The sequence below is a fragment of the Macrosteles quadrilineatus genome, unplaced genomic scaffold (genome assembly GCF_028750875.1).
Source record: "Macrosteles quadrilineatus isolate MER2022 unplaced genomic scaffold, UCM_ALF_1.0 Scaffold_8__2_contigs__length_117827958, whole genome shotgun sequence".
Classification (NCBI taxonomy): domain Eukaryota; kingdom Metazoa; phylum Arthropoda; class Insecta; order Hemiptera; family Cicadellidae; genus Macrosteles; species Macrosteles quadrilineatus.
Genome location: NW_026542601.1, coordinates 11,559,753 through 11,586,275, shown reverse-complemented (window position 1 = coordinate 11,586,275; position 26,523 = coordinate 11,559,753). Strand labels below are relative to the sequence as shown.

The 26,523-nt window shown below is 46.3% G+C and overlaps 1 protein-coding gene across 1 annotated transcript in view; it reads right to left on the bottom strand.

Moving 5' to 3' along the window:
* Positions 1–11,907: 11,907 nt before the first annotated feature.
* The window catches only part of LOC128999857 (protein CLEC16A homolog), a 35,684-nt gene continuing 21,068 nt past the window's right edge, over positions 11,908–26,523 (bottom strand). Inside the window, exons 12-20 of the mRNA XM_054426575.1 lie at positions 26,275–26,429; positions 25,415–25,576; positions 24,295–24,433; positions 22,899–23,059; positions 22,077–22,201; positions 16,102–16,247; positions 15,500–15,583; positions 13,953–14,095; positions 11,908–11,994 (exon numbers count right to left, since the gene is read on the bottom strand). Coding sequence (XP_054282550.1) covers positions 11,941–11,994; positions 13,953–14,095; positions 15,500–15,583; positions 16,102–16,247; positions 22,077–22,201; positions 22,899–23,059; positions 24,295–24,433; positions 25,415–25,576; positions 26,275–26,429 — 1,169 coding nt within the window. The 3' untranslated portion in view covers positions 11,908–11,940. The remainder of the gene's footprint in view (positions 11,995–13,952; positions 14,096–15,499; positions 15,584–16,101; positions 16,248–22,076; positions 22,202–22,898; positions 23,060–24,294; positions 24,434–25,414; positions 25,577–26,274; positions 26,430–26,523) is intronic.

Here is a 26,523-nt window from a genome sequence, read left to right as displayed (position 1 = left end):
ACACTGCACCTTCCCTCTGTAACAGTCACACACTACTGTAGGTCATGTCTATGTCTAACTCTCCTGGTGTACCCTCATACAGTCTCCACCTTGCATTTACGTCTCTCCCTGGTGAAGGATGCCTCCACATTGTCACCATCCTCTGACACAACACTGGTCTGAGGCTCAGTCAACACTGACACTGCACCTTCCCTCTGTAACAATCACACACTACTGTAGGTCACGTCTCCTGGTGTACCCTCATACAGTCTCCACCTTGCCTTTACGTCTCTCCCTGGTGAAGGATGCCTCCACATTGTCACCATCCTCTGACACAACACTGGTCTGAGGCTCAGTCAACACTGACATTGCACCTTCCCTCTGTAACAGTCACACACTACTGTAGGTCATGTCTATGTCTAACTCTCCTGGTGTACCCTCATACAGTCTCCACCTTGCCCTTACGTTTCTCCCTGGTGAAGGATGTCTCCACATTGTCACCATCCTCTGACACGACACTGGTCTGGGGCTCAGTCAACACTGACACTGCACCTTCCCTCTGTAACAATCACACACTACTGTAGGTCACGTCTCCTGGTGTACCCTCATACAGTCTCCACCTTGCCTTTACGTCTCTCCCTGGTGAAGGATGTCTCCACATTGTCACCATCCTCTGACACAACACTGGTCTGAGGCTCAGTCAACACTGACACTGCACCTTCCCTCTGTAACAGTCACACACTACTGTAGGTCATGTCTCCTGGTGTACCCTCATACAGTCTCCACCTTGCCTTTACGTCTCTCCCTGGTGAAGGATGTCTCCACGTTGTCACCATCCTCTGACACAACACTGGTCTGAGGCTCAGTCAACACTGACACTGCACCTTCCCTCTGTAACAGTCACACACTACTGTAGGTCATGTCTCCTGGTGTACCCTCATACAGTCTCCACCTTGCCTTTACGTCTCTCCCTGGTGAAGGATGTCTCCACATTGTCACCATCCTCTGACACAACACTGGTCTGAGGCTCAGTCAACACTGACACTTCACCTTCCCTCTGTAACAGTCACACACTACTGTAGGTCATGTCTCCTGGTGTACCCTCATACAGTCTCCACCTTGCCTTTACGTCTCTCCCTGGTGAAGGATGTCTCCACATTGTCACCATCCTCTGACACAACACTGGTCTGAGGCTCAGTCAACACTGACACTGCACCTTCCCTCTGTAACAGTCACACACTACTGTAGGTCATGTCTCCTGGTGTACCCTCATACAGTCTCCAACTTGCCTTTACGTCTCTCCCTGGTGAAGGATGTCTCCACGTTGTCACCATCCTCTGACACAACACTGGTCTGAGGCTCAGTCAACACTGACACTTCACCTTCCCTCTGTAACAGTCACACACTACTGTAGGTCATGTCTACTGGTGTACCCTCATACAGTCTCCACCTTGCCTCTACGTCTCTCCCTGGTGAAGGATGTCTCCACATAGTCACCATCCTCTGACACAACACTGGTCTGAGGCTCAGTCAACACTGACACTTCACCTTCCCTCTGTAACAGTCACACACTACTGTAGGTCATGTCTCCTGGTGTACCCTCATACAGTCTCCACCTTGCCTCTACGTCTCTCCCTGGTGAAGGATGTCTCCACATAGTCACCATCCTCTGACACAACACTGGTCTGAGGCTCAGTCAACACTGACACTGCACCTTCCCTCTGTAACAGTCACACACTACTGTAGGTCATGTCTCCTGGTATACCCTCATACAGTCTCCACCTTGCCTTTACGTCTCTCCCTGGTGAAGGATGCCTCCACATTGTCACCATCCTCTGACACAACACTGGTCTGAGGCTCAGTCAACACTGACACTGCACCTTCCCTCTGTAACAGTCACACACTACTGTAGGTCATGTCTCCTGGTATACCCTCATACAGTCTCCACCTTGCCTTTACGTCTCTCCCTGGTGAAGGATGTCTCCACATTGTCACCATCCTCTGACACAACACTGGTCTGAGGCTCAGTCAACACTGACACTGCACCTTCCCTCTGTAACAGTCACACACTACTGTAGGTCATGTCTCCTGGTGTACCCTCATACAGTCTCCACCTTGCCTTTACGTCTCTCCCTGGTGAAGGATGTCTCCACGTTGTCACCATCCTCTGACACAACACTGGTCTGAGGCTCAGTCAACACTGACACTGCACCTTCCCTCTGTAACAGTCACACACTACTGTAGGTCATGTATACTGGTGTACCCTCATACAGTCTCCACCTTGCCTCTACGTCTCTCCCTGGTGAAGGATGTCTCCACATTGTCACCATCCTCTGACACAACACTGGTCTGAGGCTCAGTCAACACTGACACTGCACCTTCCCTCTGTAACAGTCACACACTACTGTAGGTCATGTCTACTGGTGTACCCTCATACAGTCTCCACCTTGCCTTTACGTCTCTCCCTAGTGAAGGATGTCTCCACATTGTCACCATCCTCTGACACAACACTGGTCTGAGGCTCAGTCAACACTGACACTGCACCTTCCCCCTGTAACAGTCACACACTACTGTAGGTCATGTCTACTGGTGTACCCTCATACAGTCTCCACCTTGCCTCTACGTCTCTCCCTGGTGAAGGATGTCACCACATTGTCACCATCCTCTGACACAACACTGGTCTGAGGCTCAGTCAACACTGACACTGCACCTTCCCTCTGTAACAGTCACACGCTACTGTAGGTCATGTCTCCTGGTATACCCTCATACAGTCTCCACCTTGCCTTTACGTCTCTCCTAGGTGAAGGATGTCTCTACGTTGTCACCATTCTCTGACACAACACTGGTCTGAGGCTCAGTCAACACTGACACTGCACCTTCCCTCTGTAACAGTCACACGCTACTGTAGGTCATGTCTCCTGGTATACCCTCATACAGTCTCCACCTTGCCTTTACGTCTCTCCTAGGTGAAGGATGTCTCTACGTTGTCACCATCCTCTGACACAACACTGGTCTGGGGCTCAGTCAACACTGACACTGCACCTTCCCTCTGTAACTGTCACACACTACTGTAGGTCATGTCTCCTGGTATACCCTCATACAGTCTCCACCTTGCCTTTACGTCTCTCCCTGGTGAAGGATGTCTCCACGTTGTCACCATCCTCTAACACAGCGCTGGTCTGAGGCTCAGTCAACACTGACACTGCACCTTCCCTCTGTAACAGTCACACGCTACTGTAGGTCATGTCTCCTGGTATACCCTCATACAGTCTCCACCTTGCCTTTACGTCTCTCCCTGGTGAAGGATGTCTCCACGTTGTCACCATCCTCTGACACAACACTGGTCTGAGGCTCAGTCAACACTGACACTGCACCTTCCCTCTGTAACAGTCACACACTACTGTAGGTCATGTCTATGTCTAACTCTCCTGGTGTACCCTCATACAGTCTCCACCTTGCCTTTACGTCTCTCCCTGGTGAAGGATGCCTCCACATTGTCACCATCCTCTGACAAAACACTGGTCTGAGGCTCAGTCAACACTGATACTGCACCTTCCCTCTGTAACAGTCACACACTACTGTAGGTCATGTCTATGTCTAACTCTCCTGGTGTACCCTCATACAGTCTCCACCTTGCCTTTACGTCTCTCCCTGGTGAAGGATGTCTCCACATTGTCACCATCCTCTGACACAACACTGGTCTGAGGCTCAGTCAACACTGACACTGCACCTTCCCTCTGTAACAGTCACACACTACTGTAGGTCATGTCTATGTCTAACTCTCCTGGTGTACCCTCATACAGTCTCCACCTTGCCTTTACGTCTCTCCCTGGTGAAGGATGCCTCCACATTGTCACCATCCTCTGACAAAACACTGGTCTGAGGCTCAGTCAACACTGATACTGCACCTTCCCTCTGTAACAGTCACACACTACTGTAGGTCATGTCTATGTCTAACTCTCCTGGTGTACCCTCATACAGTCTCCACCTTGCCTTTACGTCTCTCCCTGGTGAAGGATGTCTCCACATTGTCACCATCCTCTGACACAACACTGGTCTGAGGCTCAGTCAACACTGACACTGCACCTTCCCTCTGTAACAGTCACACACTACTGTAGGTCATGTCTATGTCTAACTCTCCTGGTGTACCCTCATACAGTCTCCACCTTGCCTTTACGTCTCTCCCTGGTGAAGGATGCCTCCACATTGTCACCATCCTCTGACACAACACTGGTCTGAGGCTCAGTCAACACTGACACTGCACCTTCCCTCTGTAACAATCACACACTACTGTAGGTCACGTCTCCTGGTGTACCCTCATACAGTCTCCACCTTGCCTTTACGTCTCTCCCTGGTGAAGGATGCCTCCACATTGTCACCATCCTCTGACACAACACTGGTCTGAGGCTCAGTCAACACTGACATTGCACCTTCCCTCTGTAACAGTCACACACTACTGTAGGTCATGTCTATGTCTAACTCTCCTGGTGTACCCTCATACAGTCTCCACCTTGCCCTTACGTTTCTCCCTGGTGAAGGATGTCTCCACATTGTCACCATCCTCTGACACGACACTGGTCTGGGGCTCAGTCAACACTGACACTGCACCTTCCCTCTGTAACAATCACACACTACTGTAGGTCACGTCTCCTGGTGTACCCTCATACAGTCTCCACCTTGCCTTTACGTCTCTCCCTGGTGAAGGATGTCTCCACATTGTCACCATCCTCTGACACAACACTGGTCTGAGGCTCAGTCAACACTGACACTGCACCTTCCCTCTGTAACAGTCACACACTACTGTAGGTCATGTCTCCTGGTGTACCCTCATACAGTCTCCACCTTGCCTTTACGTCTCTCCCTGGTGAAGGATGTCTCCACGTTGTCACCATCCTCTGACACAACACTGGTCTGAGGCTCAGTCAACACTGACACTGCACCTTCCCTCTGTAACAGTCACACACTACTGTAGGTCATGTCTCCTGGTGTACCCTCATACAGTCTCCACCTTGCCTTTACGTCTCTCCCTGGTGAAGGATGTCTCCACATTGTCACCATCCTCTGACACAACACTGGTCTGAGGCTCAGTCAACACTGACACTTCACCTTCCCTCTGTAACAGTCACACACTACTGTAGGTCATGTCTCCTGGTGTACCCTCATACAGTCTCCACCTTGCCTTTACGTCTCTCCCTGGTGAAGGATGTCTCCACATTGTCACCATCCTCTGACACAACACTGGTCTGAGGCTCAGTCAACACTGACACTGCACCTTCCCTCTGTAACAGTCACACACTACTGTAGGTCATGTCTCCTGGTGTACCCTCATACAGTCTCCACCTTGCCTTTACGTCTCTCCCTGGTGAAGGATGTCTCCACGTTGTCACCATCCTCTGACACAACACTGGTCTGAGGCTCAGTCAACACTGACACTTCACCTTCCCTCTGTAACAGTCACACACTACTGTAGGTCATGTCTACTGGTGTACCCTCATACAGTCTCCACCTTGCCTCTACGTCTCTCCCTGGTGAAGGATGTCTCCACATAGTCACCATCCTCTGACACAACACTGGTCTGAGGCTCAGTCAACACTGACACTTCACCTTCCCTCTGTAACAGTCACACACTACTGTAGGTCATGTCTCCTGGTGTACCCTCATACAGTCTCCACCTTGCCTCTACGTCTCTCCCTGGTGAAGGATGTCTCCACATAGTCACCATCCTCTGACACAACACTGGTCTGAGGCTCAGTCAACACTGACACTGCACCTTCCCTCTGTAACAGTCACACACTACTGTAGGTCATGTCTCCTGGTATACCCTCATACAGTCTCCACCTTGCCTTTACGTCTCTCCCTGGTGAAGGATGCCTCCACATTGTCACCATCCTCTGACACAACACTGGTCTGAGGCTCAGTCAACACTGACACTGCACCTTCCCTCTGTAACAGTCACACACTACTGTAGGTCATGTCTCCTGGTATACCCTCATACAGTCTCCACCTTGCCTTTACGTCTCTCCCTGGTGAAGGATGTCTCCACATTGTCACCATCCTCTGACACAACACTGGTCTGAGGCTCAGTCAACACTGACACTGCACCTTCCCTCTGTAACAGTCACACACTACTGTAGGTCATGTCTCCTGGTGTACCCTCATACAGTCTCCACCTTGCCTTTACGTCTCTCCCTGGTGAAGGATGTCTCCACGTTGTCACCATCCTCTGACACAACACTGGTCTGAGGCTCAGTCAACACTGACACTGCACCTTCCCTCTGTAACAGTCACACACTACTGTAGGTCATGTATACTGGTGTACCCTCATACAGTCTCCACCTTGCCTCTACGTCTCTCCCTGGTGAAGGATGTCTCCACATTGTCACCATCCTCTGACACAACACTGGTCTGAGGCTCAGTCAACACTGACACTGCACCTTCCCTCTGTAACAGTCACACACTACTGTAGGTCATGTCTACTGGTGTACCCTCATACAGTCTCCACCTTGCCTTTACGTCTCTCCCTAGTGAAGGATGTCTCCACATTGTCACCATCCTCTGACACAACACTGGTCTGAGGCTCAGTCAACACTGACACTGCACCTTCCCCCTGTAACAGTCACACACTACTGTAGGTCATGTCTACTGGTGTACCCTCATACAGTCTCCACCTTGCCTCTACGTCTCTCCCTGGTGAAGGATGTCACCACATTGTCACCATCCTCTGACACAACACTGGTCTGAGGCTCAGTCAACACTGACACTGCACCTTCCCTCTGTAACAGTCACACGCTACTGTAGGTCATGTCTCCTGGTATACCCTCATACAGTCTCCACCTTGCCTTTACGTCTCTCCTAGGTGAAGGATGTCTCTACGTTGTCACCATTCTCTGACACAACACTGGTCTGAGGCTCAGTCAACACTGACACTGCACCTTCCCTCTGTAACAGTCACACGCTACTGTAGGTCATGTCTCCTGGTATACCCTCATACAGTCTCCACCTTGCCTTTACGTCTCTCCTAGGTGAAGGATGTCTCTACGTTGTCACCATCCTCTGACACAACACTGGTCTGGGGCTCAGTCAACACTGACACTGCACCTTCCCTCTGTAACTGTCACACACTACTGTAGGTCATGTCTCCTGGTATACCCTCATACAGTCTCCACCTTGCCTTTACGTCTCTCCCTGGTGAAGGATGTCTCCACGTTGTCACCATCCTCTAACACAGCGCTGGTCTGAGGCTCAGTCAACACTGACACTGCACCTTCCCTCTGTAACAGTCACACGCTACTGTAGGTCATGTCTCCTGGTATACCCTCATACAGTCTCCACCTTGCCTTTACGTCTCTCCCTGGTGAAGGATGTCTCCACGTTGTCACCATCCTCTGACACAACACTGGTCTGAGGCTCAGTCAACACTGACACTGCACCTTCCCTCTGTAACAGTCACACACTACTGTAGGTCATGTCTATGTCTAACTCTCCTGGTGTACCCTCATACAGTCTCCACCTTGCCTTTACGTCTCTCCCTGGTGAAGGATGCCTCCACATTGTCACCATCCTCTGACAAAACACTGGTCTGAGGCTCAGTCAACACTGATACTGCACCTTCCCTCTGTAACAGTCACACACTACTGTAGGTCATGTCTATGTCTAACTCTCCTGGTGTACCCTCATACAGTCTCCACCTTGCCTTTACGTCTCTCCCTGGTGAAGGATGTCTCCACATTGTCACCATCCTCTGACACAACACTGGTCTGAGGCTCAGTCAACACTGACACTGCACCTTCCCTCTGTAACAGTCACACACTACTGTAGGTCATGTCTATGTCTAACTCTCCTGGTGTACCCTCATACAGTCTCCACCTTGCCTTTACGTCTCTCCCTGGTGAAGGATGCCTCCACATTGTCACCATCCTCTGACACAACACTGGTCTGAGGCTCAGTCAACACTGACACTGCACCTTCCCTCTGTAACAATCACACACTACTGTAGGTCACGTCTCCTGGTGTACCCTCATACAGTCTCCACCTTGCCTTTACGTCTCTCCCTGGTGAAGGATGCCTCCACATTGTCACCATCCTCTGACACAACACTGGTCTGAGGCTCAGTCAACACTGACATTGCACCTTCCCTCTGTAACAGTCACACACTACTGTAGGTCATGTCTATGTCTAACTCTCCTGGTGTACCCTCATACAGTCTCCACCTTGCCTTTACGTTTCTCCCTGGTGAAGGATGTCTCCACATTGTCACCATCCTCTGACACGACACTGGTCTGGGGCTCAGTCAACACTGACACTGCACCTTCCCTCTGTAACAATCACACACTACTGTAGGTCACGTCTCCTGGTGTACCCTCATACAGTCTCCACCTTGCCTTTACGTCTCTCCCTGGTGAAGGATGTCTCCACATTGTCACCATCCTCTGACACAACACTGGTCTGAGGCTCAGTCAACACTGACACTGCACCTTCCCTCTGTAACAGTCACACGCTACTGTAGGTCATGTCTCCTGGTATACCCTCATACAGTCTCCACCTTGCCTTTACGTCTCTCCTAGGTGAAGGATGTCTCTACGTTGTCACCATTCTCTGACACAACACTGGTCTGAGGCTCAGTCAACACTGACACTGCACCTTCCCTCTGTAACAGTCACACGCTACTGTAGGTCATGTCTCCTGGTATACCCTCATACAGTCTCCACCTTGCCTTTACGTCTCTCCTAGGTGAAGGATGTCTCTACGTTGTCACCATCCTCTGACACAACACTGGTCTGGGGCTCAGTCAACACTGACACTGCACCTTCCCTCTGTAACTGTCACACACTACTGTAGGTCATGTCTCCTGGTATACCCTCATACAGTCTCCACCTTGCCTTTACGTCTCTCCCTGGTGAAGGATGTCTCCACGTTGTCACCATCCTCTAACACAGCGCTGGTCTGAGGCTCAGTCAACACTGACACTGCACCTTCCCTCTGTAACAGTCACACGCTACTGTAGGTCATGTCTCCTGGTATACCCTCATACAGTCTCCACCTTGCCTTTACGTCTCTCCCTGGTGAAGGATGTCTCCACGTTGTCACCATCCTCTGACACAACACTGGTCTGAGGCTCAGTCAACACTGACACTGCACCTTCCCTCTGTAACAGTCACACACTACTGTAGGTCATGTCTATGTCTAACTCTCCTGGTGTACCCTCATACAGTCTCCACCTTGCCTTTACGTCTCTCCCTGGTGAAGGATGCCTCCACATTGTCACCATCCTCTGACAAAACACTGGTCTGAGGCTCAGTCAACACTGATACTGCACCTTCCCTCTGTAACAGTCACACACTACTGTAGGTCATGTCTATGTCTAACTCTCCTGGTGTACCCTCATACAGTCTCCACCTTGCCTTTACGTCTCTCCCTGGTGAAGGATGTCTCCACATTGTCACCATCCTCTGACACAACACTGGTCTGAGGCTCAGTCAACACTGACACTGCACCTTCCCTCTGTAACAGTCACACACTACTGTAGGTCATGTCTATGTCTAACTCTCCTTGTGTACCCTCATACAGTCTCCACCTTGCCTTTACGTCTCTCCCTGGTGAAGGATGCCTCCACATTGTCACCATCCTCTGACACAACACTGGTCTGAGGCTCAGTCAACACTGACACTGCACCTTCCCTCTGTAACAATCACACACTACTGTAGGTCACGTCTCCTGGTGTACCCTCATACAGTCTCCACCTTGCCTTTACGTCTCTCCCTGGTGAAGGATGCCTCCACATTGTCACCATCCTCTGACACAACACTGGTCTGAGGCTCAGTCAACACTGACATTGCACCTTCCCTCTGTAACAGTCACACACTACTGTAGGTCATGTCTATGTCTAACTCTCCTGGTGTACCCTCATACAGTCTCCACCTTGCCTTTACGTTTCTCCCTGGTGAAGGATGTCTCCACATTGTCACCATCCTCTGACACGACACTGGTCTGGGGCTCAGTCAACACTGACACTGCACCTTCCCTCTGTAACAATCACACACTACTGTAGGTCACGTCTCCTGGTGTACCCTCATACAGTCTCCACCTTGCCTTTACGTCTCTCCCTGGTGAAGGATGTCTCCACATTGTCACCATCCTCTGACACAACACTGGTCTGAGGCTCAGTCAACACTGACACTGCACCTTCCCTCTGTAACAGTCACACACTACTGTAGGTCATGTCTCCTGGTATACCCTCATACAGTCTCCACCTTGCCTTTACGTCTCTCCCTGGTGAAGGATGTCTCCAAGTTGTCACCATCCTCTGACACAACACTGGTCTGGGGCTCAGTCAACACTGACACTGCACCTTCCCTCTGTAACAGTCACACACTACTGTAGGTCATGTCTCCTGGTATACCCTCATACAGTCTCCACCTTGCCTTTACGTCTCTCCCTGGTGAAGGATGTCTCCACATTGTCACCATCCTCTGACACAACACTGGTCTGAGGCTCAGTCAACACTGACACTGCACCTTCCCTCTGTAACAGTCACACACTACTGTAGGTCATGTCTCCTGGTGTACCCTCATACAGTCTCCACCTTGCCTTTACGTCTCTCCCTGGTGAAGGATGTCTCCACATTGTCACCATCCTCTGACACAACACTGGTCTGAGGCTCAGTCAACACTGACACTGCACCTTCCCTCTGTAACAGTCACACACTACTGTAGGTCATGTCTCCTGGTGTACCCTCATACAGTCTCCACCTTGCCTTTACGTCTCTCCCTGGTGAAGGATGTCTCCACGTTGTCACCATCCTCTGACACAACACTGGTCTGAGGCTCAGTCAACACTGACACTGCACCTTCCCTCTGTAACTGTCACACACTACTGTAGGTCATGTCTCCTGGTATACCCTCATACAGTCTCCACCTTGCCTTTACGTCTCTCCCTGGTGAAGGATGTCTCCACGTTGTCACCATCCTCTGACACAACACTGGTCTGGGGCTCAGTCAACACTGACACTGCACCTTCCCTCTGTAACAGTCACACACTACTGTAGGTCATGTCTCCTGGTATACCCTCATACAGTCTCCACCTTGCCTTTACGTCTCTCCCTGGTGAAGGATGTCTCCACATTGTCACCATCCTCTGACACAACACTGGTCTGAGGCTCAGTCAACACTGACACTGCACCTTCCCTCTGTAACAGTCACACACTACTGTAGGTCATGTCTCCTGGTGTACCCTCATACAGTCTCCACCTTGCCTTTACGTCTCTCCCTGGTGAAGGATGTCTCCACATTGTCACCATCCTCTGACACAGCACTGGTCTGGGGCTCAGTCAACACTGACACTGCACCTTCCCTCTGTAACAGTCACACACTACTGTAGGTCATGTCTCCTGGTGTACCCTCATACAGTCTCCACCTTGCCTTTACGTCTCTCCCTGGTGAAGGATGTCTCTACATTGTCACCATCCTCTGACACAACACTGGTCTGGGGCTCAGTCAACACTGACACTGCACCTTCCCTCTGTAACAGTCACACACTACTGTAGGTCATGTCTCCTGGTGTACCCTCATACAGTCTCCACCTTGCCTTTACGTCTCTCCCTGGTGAAGGATGTCTCCACATTGTCACCTTCCTCTGACACAACACTGGTCTGAGGCTCAGTCAACACTGACACTGCACCTTCCCTCTGTAACAGTCACACACTACTGTAGGTCATGTCTCCTGGTATACCCTCATACAGTCTCCACCTTGCCTTTACGTCTCTCCCTGGTGAAGGATGTCTCCAAGTTGTCACCATCCTCTGACACAACACTGGTCTGAGGCTCAGTCAACACTGACACTGCACCTTCCCCCTGTAACAGTCACACACTACTGTAGGTCATGTCTCCTGTTGTACCCTCATACAGTCTCCACCTTGCCTTTACGTCTCTCCCTGGTGAAGGATGTCTCCACGTTGTCACCATCCTATGACACAACACTGGTCTGAGGCTCAGTCAACACTGACACTGCACCTTCCCTCTGTAACAGTCACACACTACTGTAGGTCATGTCTCCTGGTATACCCTCATACAGTCTCCACCTTGCCTTTACGTCTCTCCCTGGTGAAGGATGTCTCCACATTGTCACCATCCTATGACACAACACTGGTCTGAGGCTCAGTCAACACTGACACTGCACCTTCCCTCTGTAACAGTCACACACTACTGTAGGTCATGTCTCCTGGTATACCCTCATACAGTCTCCACCTTGCCTCTACGTCTCTCCCTGGTGAAGGATGTCTCCACATTGTCACCATCCTCTGACACAACACTGGTCTGAGGCTCAGTCAACACTGACACTGCACCTTCCCTCTGTAACTGTCACACACTACTGTAGGTCATGTCTCCTGGTGTACCCTCATACAGTCTCCACCTTGCCTTTACGTCTCTCCCTAGTGAAGGATGTACAGTATTTTACAGATTTGCTTTACGTTGCGAAACAATTCATCGGTGAATCACATTCATGGATCCATCTCATAAATGGCAATCTTTAACAGGTCCACAACGTAGGAAGTGGTGAAGGAAGTAGTATAGGCGAACAATGCCGAGTGTGGGAAGAGTTTATGGCAGTTTGATAGTTGTATCTAAAATACTAAAATGCTATGGGAAGGGAGGGAAACAGGTCCAAGATGTAGGAATTGGTGAAGGATGTAGTAAAGGCGAGCAGTGCGGGGTGTGGGAACAGTTTGTGGCAGTTGCATTAATCTATCTGCAATACTAAAATGTTATGGGAAGGGAGGGAAACAGGTCGACGACGTTGGAAGTGGTGAAAAAAGTAGTAAGTTCAGTAAAAGAATTAAAACCCACAGCCTGATTTTATTGGCTATGTAACAAGCTATGTAAAAAATAACAATCCAACATAAACCACTGCTACTAAAAAGCACATACAAAAGAAAAACACACACACAAAATTCACACTAGCCAAACCAAAACATAACCAAACGATACATACAATTTTATCAAGCGTTCAAATCAACTATCTGTAGTTCATTACTTATACTTATTAAAAAAATAAAAAGTCTACCTTATTATAAAGAAATTACAACATCAATGATTATAGAGTAAATTATTTAACTATACACAGTTACGTACTTTTATCTAGTTGCTTTGCAATCTACTAAGTTAAGTTACAACATCCATCAATGTATTTAATTACCAATGAGTGTGTGAGGTTACAGTTGTTGATTAAATGACTTCAAAGTTTTAATAGTTTTTGTCTATCTTGACTTTATGATTCTGAAAGATCAAAAGATTCTCTTTTATTTTTGTATTATTTTGATAGACTTTGTTTTTTGTGTAAATTTCAAGGCAAGCAAGTTCTTTCCTACGTATCATTATTATTTCCATTATTATAATACTCCATTCCATTCACAAAATTAAGTTGGTTTCAGGAGAAGAAATCCATCCCCTCCACTTGATCCTACCTTTAAAAAAAATTGCTCGACAGCTGAGGTTTGCCAAAATGTCAATCAGCTTCAACATACATTAAACAAAAAAAGTGGTTGGGGAACTTTCCCTCAAACCGTATAAATTTTGTAAACAATTGCTAACTAAATATTAGTGTAGAATGACGGTAGAATGGAAATAAGAAGTATATTTTTGTTACTGAATATGATTAACTGTGTTATTGAGGATTAAATATTTAAAATTAAAACCCTAAATTTATATGAAATATTTAGGATTACAAATTAATCAAGGTCAGCTGGGTCCAATAAAGATTCAACAAAAAGGAATGTTGTGTCCCTATGACCCCTACATATTAGTGACCAGCAATTAATTCTTAATGCCGCAGTCATGTGAACCATAATTACGACTACATAACTCATTACCCATTAAAAAAAATGCAAACTATTTTAATAAAACAGATTACAAAAACTAACAGGTGTCTCAAGAGTGCAGACTGGGTTAGGACCATGCAGTAACCACTTCACTTCACACCTTAGGTATGTTCTCCAGAGGAATCTCTTCTGAGCGGGGCCTGAGTGGCTTGGGAGAGCCGTCTCTGGAGGTGGTGGGGCTGTTGTGGGGCTGTGCCCCCGTCGCTGGGCCACTACTGCCTCTCCGTGACCTGTCACCATCCCCTGCAAAACACATCACGGGGCCTGTCTACAACTTGTGTTACTCTACAGATCTTTTGCAACCCATCTACTTGTGTGAGACTAATGATGACCTGTCAGCTCCTAGATAACACTGCTGAAGAGAAAGTCTCCTACCCAAGCTTGTAGCGAGGTTTGTTCAAGGCTATTGTCACCATAAAGCTTAGGCCACACTAGGCAGGAAAGGAAATAAGTAATAATATGAATATTACTCAACTGAAATAGGAGTTTATAGAATTTTAACAGTCGGAGAGTAATAAAAACTATCTCAATCAGTAAGAAATTTCTTTTAAAATATTATGTTACTAGTCCTGAAAATAGGTGTTTACCGGACGAGTGTGGTCTTTGGGATTACCATACGAGTCCGTTAAACACATATTGGACGAGTGACGTACGATATTTTACGCCATACTACTTAAGCTAACTTAACAATAACAAATCCGTACAAATCCTTATATATTCCCACTGACTAAAGGATTAACTATCACTACTCATAACCTCAAAGAGAGTTTATGATTTTGTTTATAATCACTCATTGCCAAATAAAATCAGCTGGTTGATGTCTGGTAAAAACTCATTAGGACCAACAGTACAGTAGTGCGTATTGAAACACCATTTGATTAAGCTGGCAGCAAACAGCTGTTTTCTGGACTGAATCCTTGTGTGGGAAGTTAGCTAAAACAGAGTAGTGTAGCCTAAATTCCTTTACACTACATTACACTGTTTTAACAACTTCCTGCGCAAGGATTTAGTCCAGAAAACAGCTGTTTGCCGCCAGCTTAATCAAATAGGGTTTCATTACGTACTACTGTACTGTAATGAGTTTTTAACGGACACCAACCAGCTGATTATATTTGGCAATGAGTGGTTATAAACAAAAACATAACCTCCTCTTAGAGGTTATAAGTAGTGATTGTTAGTCCTTTAGTCGGCGGAAATATATAAGGATCTGTACCGATTTGTTATTTTTAAGTTAGCTTAGAGTAGTATGGCGTAAAATATTGTATGTCACTCGTCCAAAATGTGTTTACCGGACTCGTATGGTAATCCCAACGACCACATTCGTCCGGTAAACACCTATTTTCAGGACTAGTAACGTAATATACTATTTGTAATAACAAAGGCTTGGGCATCAAATTAAAATGTTTAAAGTGTACAATATAAATATATTTTTTTTTAGAACGTACATTTTTAAATCCCCTAAACTAAGCAGAGAAAATCCATAACCTAGGCAATTTAACTGCAACAAAATATTTCCAAAGCTAACAAATACACAAAGCAGACAATATACCTCTAAGCTATTTATATCAGTACAATGCATTTATCAGCACTTCTGTATGGTTTTGCATTGCTTCAAACACACATCATATTTACATCTCATCTACTCACTGGATCGGACAGATTTAGGACTGGATGTTTTCACCCTCTCTCCAACTACTCTGTGATTGGCTAGCGGACGAGCACAGGCATTTCCTGTAAACACAAATTATCATGCTAACTATTTTTATAGATATTCTATTCAACAAGGACAACATAGAGGTGGCAGCAATGGAAGAGGCAGAAGATGGAGATGGAGAGAAGTTGTTGGGCGTTAATGGCCGTAGGAGTGAGGGAATGAATAGATATTATAATGAGCCCCAAATTGGAAAATGGTGAAAGTGGGATGAATGATTTTTCCCCCAAAAAAGGTCATAAACAAGGACACAATTTATCTCTGAAAAACTGGGAAAATTACAGTATTTGGGTATTGAATAGTCAAAATAGTATTTCTAGACATTTTTTTCTCCATGTTAAAGTTGTTGCGATTTTTGAACCACTTGAGAGTGATGGTGAAAATGATTGATTTCTCTCGAAACACCAACTTTTTAGCCAAGATGACTTATTGTAAGATATACCATTTTTTTATGTCACAACTATTTCAGTAACACAAATAATGGAGAAATTAGTATTTTTGACTACAGCGCAGCTCTGCGAGAAGAACGTTTACTCACTGTAGAGATGGGCAGTCTGATGCCTCAGAGCCAGCAGGTTGTAGGCTGGAGGGGAGGGGGAAGGCTGAGCATTACTAGGGATGTCCAACAGTCTTGCGATTTGTTGCATTTTCTTCTGTCTCGCTTTTAACCTGCCTTTTGTCAGTCTGAAAAGTAAATTAGTAATTAGATTTGTTATTTTAAAATCAAATAATTTGGAAGATTAAGACAACTCACCCAAACATACTAAGAAAAATACTTTGTTCTCATAAAACAACATTTTATGACGATAAACTGCTATGTAACCTTTATCTTTTTTAAAGTGATTTTGCTACAAGATTAAAAGAGTTTATAAAAATTCAGTATTATTAGTTAATAATATTGAATTGTTTGAACTTAACTGTTTTATACCTGAAGATTAAGGACAGCTACTTTATTAACATTAAACAACACTTTTAATTGAATTAGTTTTATTTTGCTACCAGAATAAATACTGTAGTATAACAATAGTTATTGGTGGAGCTATAATTTTATTGTTCTTTTGACTTTAAATGTGATGAAACATTTTGGCATGTACAGTTAATACCTGATAATTTTGGATCCTATGGTCCAGAACTTTAATAATCTGGGTTCGGTCTTTTAACTCTTTAAAGGTAAAAAAAGTTCTTTTTGTATGCTGTTTTAGGTCATTTTAGCGTGATTGTCAGACGTCAGTTGAATTCCTATTTTAGAGGTTTTTAAAAGACCTTCAATTAATCCAGCATTTTCAAAGATCTGGTAAAGCCTAAGTCCAAGATTAGCGAGCGTCTACTGTTATTGGAAATTGTAATGCCAAATTAATATTATTTTTTTACAAAAAAAAAACATGTTATAAAGCATATCAAAAGCAACTGCATTTAAATTTCACACTTAGCGCAACCAACAGGAGTTCCTTTGATGAAACCAAGATGGATTTATAAATTCTAATTTTACTTGCTCTAAAAAGTAAAAGTCATTAGAGATATAAAATACTAAATAAACAACATTGAAGTATGCATATAAAAGCTACTAGAATCTATATATTTTGCTTTTACTTTTAGTTTTCTCCAGTTATAAATATTTATGGGTAGGCCTCTGGTCAATTTTATTGATTTTCTCTATTTTTTAACCCTAGAGCTGGCAATAGTGTAACGCTGTACTGGCATAGGGATATTATTGATTAGGCTATGTAATATAATTTTTAAACCATTATAAAAATTAGAAATAGCAACATAACTATGGATTGTTATATATAATTTTGTTCAGAATAAGACAAAGAACAATAATATAGATGGTTTACATGGTTACCAAAAAAAAACTTTTTTTTCAAATTGTAGGCATTATTAATTTTTTTATAAAATGTTTTTATATTCCGTCGTATAGCTAAGTAGATGTAAGACTTATCATCATAAGGTAAATTGTAAAGTTGTGGTAAATTTTGTGCTGATTCCAAAAACATATAGTTTATATAGCTTATTTTGTGTATTTTGTTTGATAGCCCTATTACTATGTCGATCGTACCCCCGCGCTAGTACCAAATAATCATCCAACCCAGGTCATGTACAAAACCGTACATCTTATATAATATATAATCCCAGGGTACTCTGGTTTGTATTATTTAACTTATTTATTACAACAGTAGCCCTAAAAAGTGAACAAACCTAAAAAAAAAAAAAAAATTATATTTAGCCCTACCGTATCACCTGCATTGGCGCCGTATATCCGGCGTTGCCATTTCGGCCGCGGCCGTTCGCGCCGTATATCCGGCGTTTGCCAGTGGTAGGGTTAAACATCACTGGTCCTTATATCTTATATTTAAAATGTAAAAGCATTTATTGCAAAAACTAAGCTCGAAATAGTAAAGAATAATATGATCTGTTCAAGTTTAATTATTGTAGCTCAAGAGATGGTAAACATTGTGTCATTCACAATCAATCAGTTGTAATTAAAATTAGGGATGGACGGGTCCCGAAATTTCGGGAATTTTTCGGGAAAAAAATGTTCCCGAATATCGGGACGGGATTACATTTGACTCGGGAATTTTTCGGGACGGGATTTGGTCCGATCGTTTGCGAGCGATAGGTCCGCGAACGCAGGAGACGAAGTCATTTCGACGATTACGTCGTGACCGCGGAGTCATACCGACGATCGCGCCGTGACCGCGAGTCATGCCGACGATCGCGCCGTGACCGCGGAGTCCTACCGACAATCGCGCCGTGACCGCGGAGTCCTACCGACGATCGAGCCGTGACCGCGAGTCATACCGACGATAACCCCGTGACCGCGGAGTCATACCGACGATCGCGCCGTGACCGCAAGTCATGCCGACGATCGCGCCGTGACCGCGAGTCATACCGACGATTGCGCCGTGACCGCGAGTCATGACGACGATCGCGCCGTGACCGTGGAGTCATACCGACGATAACCCCGTGACCGCGAGTCATGATGACGATCGCGCCGTGACCGCAAGTCATGACGACGATCGCGCCGTGACCGCGAGTCATGACGACGATCGCGCCGTGACCGCGAGTCATGACGACGATCGCGCCGTGACCGCGAGTCATACCGACGATCGTGCCGTGACCGCGAGTCATGACGACGATCGCGCCGTGACCGTGGAGTCATACCGACGATCGCGCCGTGACCGCAGAGTCCTACCGACGATCGAGCCGTGATCGCGAGTCATACCGACGATCATGCCGTGACCGCGAGTCATACCGACGATAACCCCGTGACCGCGGAGTCATACCGACGATCGCGCCGTGACCGCAAGTCATGACGACGATCGCGCCGTGACCGCGAGTCATGACGACGATCGCGCCGTGACCGCGGAGTCCTACCGACGATCGAGCCGTGATCGCGAGTCATACCGACGATCATGCCGTGACCGCGAGTCATACCGACGATAACCCCGTGACCGAGGAGTCATACCGACGATCGCGCCGTGACCGCAAGTCATGACGACGATCGCGCCGTGACCGCGAGTGATGACGACGATCGCGCCGTGACCGCGGAGTCCTACCGACGATCGCGCCGTGACCGCGAGTCATACCGACGATAACCCCGTGACCGCGGAGTCATACCGACGATAACCCCGTGACCGCGGAGTCATACCGACGATCGCGCCGTGACCGCAAGTCATGACGACGAGAGCGCTGTGACCGTGGAGTCATACCGACGATCGCGCCGTGACCGTGGAGTCATACCGACGATCGCGCCGTGATCGCGAGTCATACCGACGATCATGCCGTGACCGCGAGTCATACCGACGATAACCCCGTGACCGCGGAGTCATACCGACGATCGCGCCGTGACCGCAAGTCATGACGACGATCGCGCCGTGACCGCGAGTCACGACGACGATCGCGCCGTGACCGCAAGTCATGACGACGATCGCGCCGTGACCGCGAGTCATGACGACGATCGCGCCGTGACCGCGAGTCATACCGACGATTGCGCCGTGACCGCGAGTCATGACGACGATCGCGCCGTGACCGTGGAGTCATACCGACGATAACCCCGTGACCGCGAGTCATGATGACGATCGCGCCGTGACCGCGAGTCATACCGACGATCGCGCCGTGACCGCGAGTCATACCGACGATCGCGCCGTGACCGCGAGTCATGACGACGATCGCGCCGTGACCGCGAGTCATACCGACGATCGTGTCGTGACCGCGAGTCATGACGACGATCGCGCCGTGACCGTGGAGTCATACCGACGATCGCGCCGTGACCGCAGAGTCCTACCGACGATCGAGCCGTGATTGCGAGTCATACCGACGATCATGCCGTGACCGCGAGTCATACCGACGATAACCCCGATACCGCGGAGTCATACCGACGATCGCGCCGTGACCGCAAGTCATGACGACGATCGCGCCGTAACCGCGAGTCATGACGACGATCACGCCGTGACCGTGGGGTCATACCGACGATCGCGCCGTGATCGCGAGTCCTACCGACGATCGCGCCGTGACCGTGGAGTCATACCGACGATAACCCCGTGACCGCGAGTCATGATGACGATCGCGCCGTGACCGCGAGTCATGACGACAATCGCGCCGTGGCCGCGAGTCATGACGACGATCGCGCCGTGACCGCGAGTCATACCGACGATCGTGCCGTGACCGCGAGTCATGACGACGATCGCGCCGACACCGTGGAGTCATACCGACGATCGCGCCGTGACCGCAGAGTCCTACCGACGATCGAGCCGTGATTGCGAGTCATACCGACGATCATGCCGTGACCGCGAGTCATACCGACGATAACCCCGATACCGCGGAGTCATACCGACGATCGCGCCGTGACCGCAAGTCATGACGACGAACTCGCCGTAACCGCGAGTCATGACGACGATCGCGCCGTGACCGCGAGTCATACCGACGATCGTGCCGTGACCGCGAGTCATGACGACGATCGCGCCGTGACCGTGGGGTCATACCGACGATCGCGCCGTGACCGCGGAGTCCTACCGACGATCGAGCCGTGATCGCGAGTCCTACCGACGATCGCGCCGTGACCGCAAGTCATGACGACGATCGCGCTGTGACCGCGAGTCATGACGACGATCGCGCCGTGACCGCGAGTCATACCGACGATCGTGCCGTGACCGCGAGTCATGACGACGATCGCACCGTGACCGTGGAGTCATACCGACGATCGCGCCGTGACCGCGGAGTCCTACCGACGATCGAGCCGTGATCGCGAGTCTTACCGACGATCATGCCGTGACCGCGAGTCATACCGACGATAACCCCGTGACCGCGGAGTCATACCGACGATCGCGCCGTGACCGCAAGTCATGCCGACGATCGCGCCGTCCCCGCGAGTCATACCAACGATTGCGCCGTGACCGCGAGTCATGACGACGATCGCGCCGTGACCGTGGAGTCATTCCGACGATAACTCCGTGACCGCGAGTCATACCGACGATCGCGCCGTGACCGCGAGTCATGACGACGATCGCGCCATGACCGTGAGTCATACAGACGTGACCCGCGAGTCACAAGTTTCTATAGGTACCTGTACATTTTTACCCATTTTTTGGTTTTTATAGATCAGTGCCACAAATGGTAAAAATTGATTTCGTATGTCTTTTTTGGTAATTGCAATACAGTACTTTCTTTTTATGCACAGAAAAAAATCCCGTCCCGTCCCGTCCCGAAAATCGGGAAGGAAATAAAAATCCCGTCCCGTCCCGTCCCGAACTAAAAATTCAATCCCGTCCATCCCTAAATCATAGTTTACGAATAACTTTTATAGCAAAAAAATCAAGGTTGGTCTGTTTATATGTTTAATATCAAAACATTTTACAAGCAAAGGGACGTTTCATGTTTTGTATGATTTCAAGTTTGGTTACAATTTTGACCTGGAGCTGGTACGATTGTGAATGTAACCTCAGTTACCCCAGGTTTGATTTGTCTGTGAACAAAGAGAGTAAAAAGAAACCATTTTAGCGACAAAAAAATACAAAATATTAGTTAAATCATAATCGCACAATTTAAATCTTTGGTCTGCAAACCTGGGCTAAAAACCCTACCATCTTGAAATTCTGACAATTTTTTGTATATGCAGAATTGCTATATAAGGCCATTCCATTTCAAAATCAAAAAATCAACACTAAAAGGTGCAAACTTAATGTGTTAGGACTTTCTGGTTTAAACGATTTTAGTTTTATTTTGTAGATGTATCTATGTTCTGTCATGTAATGTTTTTATTTTTTGTTACATTTGAGATATTCTTGAAATGAAGTCAATTTTATGACCTGGCAAATGTACTGGGTCTTAAATTTTTTACTTTACTCGGTTAATGATACAACTGTTTTTTTTTTTATAAACTATATTCAATCATTGAACTAAATTCTTACAACAAATAAAGATTGATTAAGTTATTCAAAATTTTACCATTATTATTATTATTATCTATGACGGTTGTCTTTGTCTATGAGCAATTAATTATTAACACTAACTAACCTCTGTTTTGCCGCCAAACATCGAATGTGGTCGTCAAAGATGAACCTCGCAGCCACCAGAGGTCCTGAGGTTGAGTGATTGATGGTCATATGAAGACATCTCGAGTCATCCTTGTCCCCTTGGACCTACAACACAACCCAACCTTGACTTGCAAAATAACAAGTTACTCTTGGTTGCAGAACATCTTTTATAAAACCACTTTGCTATGTAACAATCACATCCAACATTTAATAATCAATGACAAATCAGGAAGCAATTGCAAGGACTTCTAGCAATGAACTAAACATCTTAGATGCAAAAATTATATTATATCAATTATCAATCAATTATCAATCAATTATCAATCATCGAGTTGGGGACGTCACCTAGGTGTGTATTTTAACCCAAATATGAGTGTAGAATGGTGTGTGATGACCTGTGTAGCTTTGTTACTGACTAAGATCAGCGGTTTCATTAGTTAGGATAATTTATTTAAAGCCCAATGATCAGGAACAGCTGGGTCCAGTTTTGAACCATCAAAAAGCTACAGACTTTTCTCAGGATCGAACCGGCGACCTTTTGATTACTAGGCGAGCACTATAACCACTCAGCTACCCATAAAGCATTGTTAGACTTTGGTAAACTATTTTTGTGACTTTAACTGGAATGTTTTCAAGGTTTCTTGAAAAGAAACAAAATTTGTTTCCGAGAATCAAGGAAAATAGAAAGCATCTCCAGTGATTGTGAAGATATGGTCTTGTGCAAACGCAACAAAATTTTGATTTTCATAAATTCTCGGTTTTGTTTTATTTCACCAATTTTACCATCTACACCATACGTTACCTCAATATCCTGCAGAAAGCCAGCCATCTTGGCAACACCCCAGCCTAGCCTCCGAGAGTCCGGCTCCACCAAGATGAACTGGGAGTTGTCCATGACCAGGAACCTGCGTACCTTTGAACCGTCAGGGGCCACCACTGTACAGGCGATCAGATCACTGTTGTCTGCAACAACCACTCTTATCAGCAACTGAACCACACTTATCAGCGACACAACCACACTTATCAGCAACACAACCACACTTATCAGCGACACAACCACACTTATCAGCAACACAACCACACTTATCAGCAGTTAACAACACTAGATGACCAGTGGTGTGGACAGTATTAGATATAAATGGAAAGTATTTAAGAGAATTTGATCAAATAACTCATAGCTACTTTATGCTAAGCATTGGGTTTTGGCAAGTCATGTAATGTAAGGGTGTATCATGGGGCACAAGGGCCTGGGTGTTTATAAAAATGTATACTTTAAATTTAATTTCTGTTAGCCGACTTGTCCAAACGGGATGAGTCCACCATGGCATAAAAACCACATATACATACATCCTACTAATATTATAAATGAGAATGTTTGGATGTATGGATGTATGTTTGTGACAAGTGAACGCAAAAAATACTGGTCGGATTGGGCTGAAATTTAGCATGATGATAGCTCACATTCCCGATTAACATATAGGCATATTCTTATTTCAAAAATCCTTTCGGGCTCCGCCCCAGTGGCTCTGGAGTTTCCCATGTTAACCATATGAGAAATGGAATTATTGAATCTTAACAGCTGTTTCAATTAAACAAGTTGGTTCTGTTCTATGATGTTCAATAGCATTAAAGTTCCAAGGGTTACCAACAGGGTGCAGCACTATCATTTCTTTTACATTTATGACAACAGCTAATTTGCAACCAAAAGGTGAGTGAGCGTAGCGAACGAACTTCAACCTGGAGGCGAGTTAGCGTAGCGAACAAGCTAACCTGAAGGCAAGAGAGCGCAGCGAACGAGCTCCAACCTAAAGGTGAGTGAGCGTAGCGAACGAGCTGCAACCTAAAGGTGAGTGAGCGTAGCGAACAAACTTCAACCAGGACGTGATTGAGCCATGCGAACGAGATAATCTTGAAAATTAAGCAGTTAAACGGGGCAAAGCCCGCGGGTTACAGCTAGTACATACATATTTCCAGGCAATTGACAGTAGATTTAAGTTAAACCTATTTGTACTGTCAACTTCCTCACTTCCTGGAACTCTTTTCTTGGTCAGGATAGGTGTGTATCCATTCCTTCTTACCTGTTTTCCTGAGCGAAATAAATGGTCTTTACTTCATAAATCATACACAAAATGTTGAATTTCAGGTAGGCCTACTATAGGCCTTAGGAATAGGTAGGCCTTGTGTCTACATTTACTCACTGAGATCAAGCACATTGTCCACTTGCACACAGCTGGAGTAGTCAGTTAGAGGTAGTTGACTCTCTGTTTCTCCACTTAGACACAGACTCAGCTCCCTGACCAGTAAAAACACCCGGACAGCACGTCTGGCTCTCTCCTCCTGTACAGGGAAAAGTAACAAAGCTGCTAACACACTTACTGATATTTCCATATGCATAAACAATAATATGGTCACAGCATTTCAGAAGCGTCTTGTCTGTACGTGTGCAGCTCAATTAAAAGTTCAGCTAGAGTAAGCGCTACACCACGAATATCACTTTTCAATCGCCATGTAAAAGGATTGCTCAAGGCAAATTTAGTTGGTTAAGAGGATAATTAGACGACTCGTCTGATGGTCTGGAATAGATAGATAAAGAAGCATGTGCATTGACTAGGTATATAAAGTGGAGAACTAATCGGTGGAGAATGGTATTAGGTCTAGGAGGATTACTAACGGTGTACTGCTTGCAAAGGATTTTCTGAAGCAAGACTAAAAACTAGCAACTCTTGCCAACTGTAAAATATGGCCTTATTTACAAACTACGGGGTTTTCATCAGATTCCTTGACTAAAAACTTATTGACTTAAAAGAAAAAATCTCGATTTAACACATTACCTTCGGATGCATCCACGGTGACGCATGGCGTGCCGTGGTGCAAGGCGGCTGTGTCACCGGGGACACAGCACGCAATGCTTAGCCGAGGACGGTTGGTACGTGTTAGTATTGTGTCCTTAATACCAGTCTATAATTGTGGTGTAAATAGAGTAAATTTCCTTGTAAAATCCCCGTCTGGCAAGCTTTAAAATCAACTTGTCCCGTTTTTCGCCCTCCAATTGGCAATACAATGGAACCGGCTAAGTTCCAAGCAGTGCTGCTATCTGTGGGTGTTTTAGCGAACTAAGTTGACTCTCGTCGTAACGCAGCACATCACCGGACGTTATTTACTACTCGTCAGACTGAAATATTTGAAAGCCAATTGCCCGGGAATCGGGTTGTTCAACACTGCCCGCAACGGGGCTACAACTGATGGGCCGCAGTGAATGTGTTAAGAAAAATCCCTCCGTGAATGACATGCCTTGGCACCTAAGTCTTTTTTACACACCTCTCCACAAGGCAGTCTCTTGGTAAACTCTATACCAGTCATAGGTGTCCCCGTGGGTGGCAGCAATATCACAGAGTCCATCATTAACCTCTCTACATTTAGCGGCTTTTTCTTCATCTCCTGATACTCACTCTCGAACATGATCAGAAAAATATCTTCACTCTGAAAACACATATGAAATTGTGAGTAGATATTAGTACAAAGATGTTCATGTTAATATAAATTAAACAATTGAGCATCAGTGAGGTTACATTACATATTTTATAAACTGAATTAATAAGGTTGTTGGAATTGAGCTAATTCGTGAACCAGTACAAATCCAGATGTTAAAATTTAATCTGATCAACGGTCGGTGGTTAGTATATATTCTTACCCACAGCTCAGGGGCTAAACCAAGCAGTTTAACTACTGTAATACTTTTTCAATACATCAGAGTATTAATTAATTGTATGTTAATCTATGATAGGACAAATGGCCAATCCATCCCGACTACAGATGTAATCCTCCCAATCTTTGAAATAGTACAAGAAACCACTGCAATGACTTTTTTTGTCCTAGGACGCTAGGCACGAGCCTGGAATTGTTTTACACATTACTTCAGGCTAGACCTAGGGGTTGTGACATTATCACTTAGATAAAATCCATTGGTGATTTGGCAGGATTTGAACCCGGGACCTCTTGAACCGAAGTCCAGCGCTCTAACCACTAGACCAGCTCGCTCCCCCAACTGTAATGACTAGAGTTAATGTATGAGCTAACACATAATTATAAAATTCTACTTCTGCGAGTTAGACAAAGATATCATAATGAACTTTATTTGTGACTTTCAACTTAAAGTGTTTTATTAACTCAAATAATACCTTGTAAAAGTTGCGCAGCAGTGAAGTACTCTCCTCCTTCGCTCCTACGACCGCAGCAAGGTGTCCGTCCAGCAACAGGCTGACGTTATCCTCCACCACAAGCCTCCGCAGCAGTAAGATCACCAGCTCCAGTGTCACCAGCCTCACACGACAACCTGCACAATAGCACTGTCACTAACTTTCACAGAAATTATTGGCATTGCAAGCAGCTGTTCAAGTTAGCGAATCACTTATCTTAGTTCGGTTTCA